General features: G+C 44.6%; 1 protein-coding gene across 1 annotated transcript; it reads right to left on the reverse strand.

Moving 5' to 3' along the window:
* Positions 1 to 1,159: 1,159 nt before the first annotated feature.
* Positions 1,160 to 3,400, reverse strand: LOC118752397. Its single transcript, XM_036487289.1, has one exon. The coding sequence runs from the start codon at positions 3,398 to 3,400 to the stop codon at positions 1,160 to 1,162; it is 2,241 nt and encodes a 746-aa protein (XP_036343182.1).
* Positions 3,401 to 3,680: the final 280 nt, after the last annotated feature.

Below are 3,680 nucleotides of genomic sequence, written 5' to 3' on the forward strand. Positions count from 1 at the left end.
TTTTACTTCTTGGATTACTACTAATTTTAACAAAAGCTGATGTGCGGTTCGCAATGTTAAGAGGGGTTCCCTTTTATTTTAAACTCAATAATTCCAGATTAATTACTTTAATCTGTACGGTATTTTTATTAGAGGAAATGTCTTAAATTAGCGATACAGGATTTGCATTAGATCGCAGCACACTTAATACTAACTTCTAGCGACACGGTCATCTATTTATTTATTGCCTCAACGGTTCTCACATTGCGGGTGGGTACATACATATGTACCTATATACCTTCATGCTGTTGTATATATGTATACATCTGGGTGTGTGCATGAAGTCACTGGAAATTCAATGCTCGCTGTGGATTTCATCGTGGAGAAAACTTGCTCTCCCGTACTTCTCTTGGCTAGGGTGTTTCGAAACCGTACATGCCGCCCCCATGCTGGGATCAGCATAATCACCAAACCGTCCTGGGGTGGTGTTTTCGGTTTCATTGAGCAACGAAAACACCAAAGGAAACTTCTGGGATTCAACTCCAATACGCATTGAGGAGGGCTGAAGAAAGCGTGCTAGGTGCTATTTGGTGCATGAGTATGAACAAATTATTACTTGTCTTGAGTGCATGAGGATATTGGTAAGAGGCAAAGCTTTGAGACAGACCGTTTGTAGATGCCGTTTTGGGTACGAATAGTTACTACTCTGACTAAGTTATCTGGACCTGGATGAAGCTCTATGACGCGTCCCATTACCCACACGTTGGGTGGTAGCCTTTCATCCTTAACGATGACGAGGTCATTTATTTGAAGATTTCGTCTTTGGTGACACCATTTTGGTCGTGTTTGGAGGTGTGATAGCCAATCTGATGTCCACTGCTTCCAAAATTGTTGAAACATTCGTTGCGTTTGAGCAAATTGTTGGCTGAGTGATACATTAGCCGCTGGAGAGGCGTTTGGTGGTGAAAGCAGAGAGTCTCCTATTAGGAAATGCCCCGGTGTCAGCACTTGTAATTCGTTGGGATCTGATGTTAAAGAGCACAGCGGTCTGGAGTTTAAACAGGCTTCGATACGCGCCAAAAGGGTTGCAAGGGCTTCGTAGGTAAGCCGAGCACCGCTCACTGTTCGCTTTAAATGATACTTAACCGATTTTACATTCGCCTCCCAAAGTCCTCCGAAATTAGGTGAATGGGGAGGATTGAAGTGCCACTTGGCTTGCTAATTTCGGCACGACTTCTTGCTCTATGTCCTCCGCAAATTTACGTTCATTTGGTTGAAGTACCTTGTCAGCGCCTATAAAATTTGTTCCGCAATCGCTGTAGATGTCTTTGCACAGACCTCGACGTCCAATGAATCGTTGCAGGGCCATCAAGAAGTTTTCCGTTGACATGCCTGTGACTGCTTCCAGATGAATGCACTTTGTAGCTAAACAAATGAAAATAGCGATGTACCCTTTATATGTCGTATTTCCACGAAATCTAGACGATTTTAGCTCGATTGCGCCGGTGTAATCGACGCCTGTTGCGAGGAACGGGCGTTGTGGTGGATTGACTCGATGGAATGGAAGTTCGCCCATCAGTTGACTACCAACTTCCGGCTTATTTCTAACACATTTAATGCATTTTCGAAGTTGTTCTTGCACAGTGCGTCTGGCATTTATTATCCAAAACCGCTGTCGTAAATATGTTAAGGTAAGCTGCGCACCACCATGTAATGTCGTTAAGTGCGCGTGAGTGATAACCAAACTAGTGAAATGATACTTACTTGGTAAAATGATGGGGTGCTTCTGATCAAATGGAAGATTAGAGCGCTGAATTCGCCCACGCACACGAAGAAGTTGCTGCTCATCAAGAAACGGAGTTAAGCTAGTAAGCTTGCTTCTATGTGGAACAGGTTTTTTATTGCGAACGTTGTGTACTTCGGTGTTGAATGTTTCTTGTTGTACGAGCCTGACAACCTTTGCTAGACTTTGGTTTAGCTCGGTGACCGACAAAGGTCCACTTATGCGGGCACAGCTCTGAACTTGGCTATTCTGCACGAAACGGAGAATGTACGCACAAACGCGTACGGTTTTCGTCAGCGACGAGTACCGAAGAATAACGGAGTCTTGACAAATCGTGAAATTTGCTTGAAGCGGCTTCCTTTTAACTTCAGCTATTTCTTCGGTGATGTGCAATTCAGTCGTGCTAAATTTCGGCCAGGAATCTTCATCTGACAGCAACCACTCTGGGCCGGACCACCATAGCCTGAAAGTTGATAAACTGACTGGTGTTAGGCCTCGGGTTGCGCAATCAGCTGGATTTTGCATAGTATCGACGTGACTCCATTGTGACGGTGAAGAGGTTTGTAGTATCTTGCCAACTCGGTTTGAAACCCATGTTTGCCATCGATTCGGATCGCCATTTATCCAGTAAAGCACAATCGTAGCATCGGTCCAATAAAATGTTTTTAGATTTGTATACGGTAATGACAATGATTTTTTGGTCCATTCCATTAATTCAGTCGCCAGCACTGCTCCGCACAACTCGACGCGTGGTATAGTCAACGGTTTTGTCGGGGTGACTCTGCTTTTTGCGATGAGAAGCGTTGTAAAAATTTTACCATCACTGCATTCTACCCGTAGATAAACACATGCTGCATATGCAGCTGTCCAGCCATCGCAAAATACATGGAGTTGTAATGATTTAACATGATTTGGTTCATAGTTCAACCATCTCGGCACCGTGATGCAGGGCAGCTCCGATACAGTATTTAGAAAACGTTGCCATTGGTGATTTAGGTTTGTTGGTAGCGTTTCATCCCATGCCAATGGTGTGAACGTGTGCTCATCGCGTTGTACCTTAAAGGACCATACCGATTTCAGGATGATTTTGGCTGCTACAATAACCGGTGCAATTAATCCCAGTGGGTCGTACAGACGAGCTATAGTTGAGAGCACTGACCGTTTGGTGGCAGTAAAATCAATTTCGAAGTTGAGCCGGAATTTAAAAACGTCCTTGTTCGGTTGCCACAGAATGCCAAGGGTTTTAACGGTATCGCTGCTATTTAACTGTAAGGCATTACTGTCTGACCTGTTTTCGGTGGGAATACCGTCCAGCACCGCCGATGAGTTGCTGCTCCATTTTCGAAGTTCCATGCCAGCGGAGCGCAATGCTAAGGTTACTTGTTTGCGAATTTCGGTGGCGATCTCAACGGAGTGACCGCCAGATAGTACGTCGTCAACATACATTTCATTCCGAAGGACAGGTGCTGCTAACGGATACGATGTACTTTCGTCTTCAGCCAGTTGGTGGAGGATTCGTATCGCGGTATATGGAGCGGAAGCAGTCCCAAATGTGACTGTCGTGAGACAATACTCCTGAATTTCATTTGCTTCGTTTCGCCACAAAATGCGTTGATATTGCGAGTCATCTGTGTGCATGTCTATGCACCGATACATTTTTTGGATATCAGATGTAAACGCAAATTTGTGTTTTCTCCAATTTAAAACTACTGCTGGCAGATCATTTTGAAGTGCGGGTCCCACACACAGTACGTCAAACACGATTCTTAGCTTTGTGGTTAGACTTTCCTCTTTGATCACAGCGTGGTGAGGTAATACACATGATGCGACTGTTGGAGCACTTGAGGCAAGTTTGACGGAATGCTGCTCCTCAGTTGTCGTAGCAGGAGTTATTTGATTCAGGGTGAAATATTCCCGA

Source organism: Rhagoletis pomonella, unplaced genomic scaffold (assembly GCF_013731165.1).
Source record: "Rhagoletis pomonella isolate Grant_MI unplaced genomic scaffold, Rhpom_1.0 Rhpom_scaffold_01460, whole genome shotgun sequence".
Taxonomy (NCBI): Eukaryota; Metazoa; Arthropoda; class Insecta; order Diptera; family Tephritidae; genus Rhagoletis; species Rhagoletis pomonella.

Excerpts from the sequence above, each read along its gene's own strand:
- LOC118752397 (XM_036487289.1), bottom strand. The coding sequence starts at position 3,400 with ATGCACACAGATGACTCGCAATATCAACGCATTTTGTGGCGAAACGAA.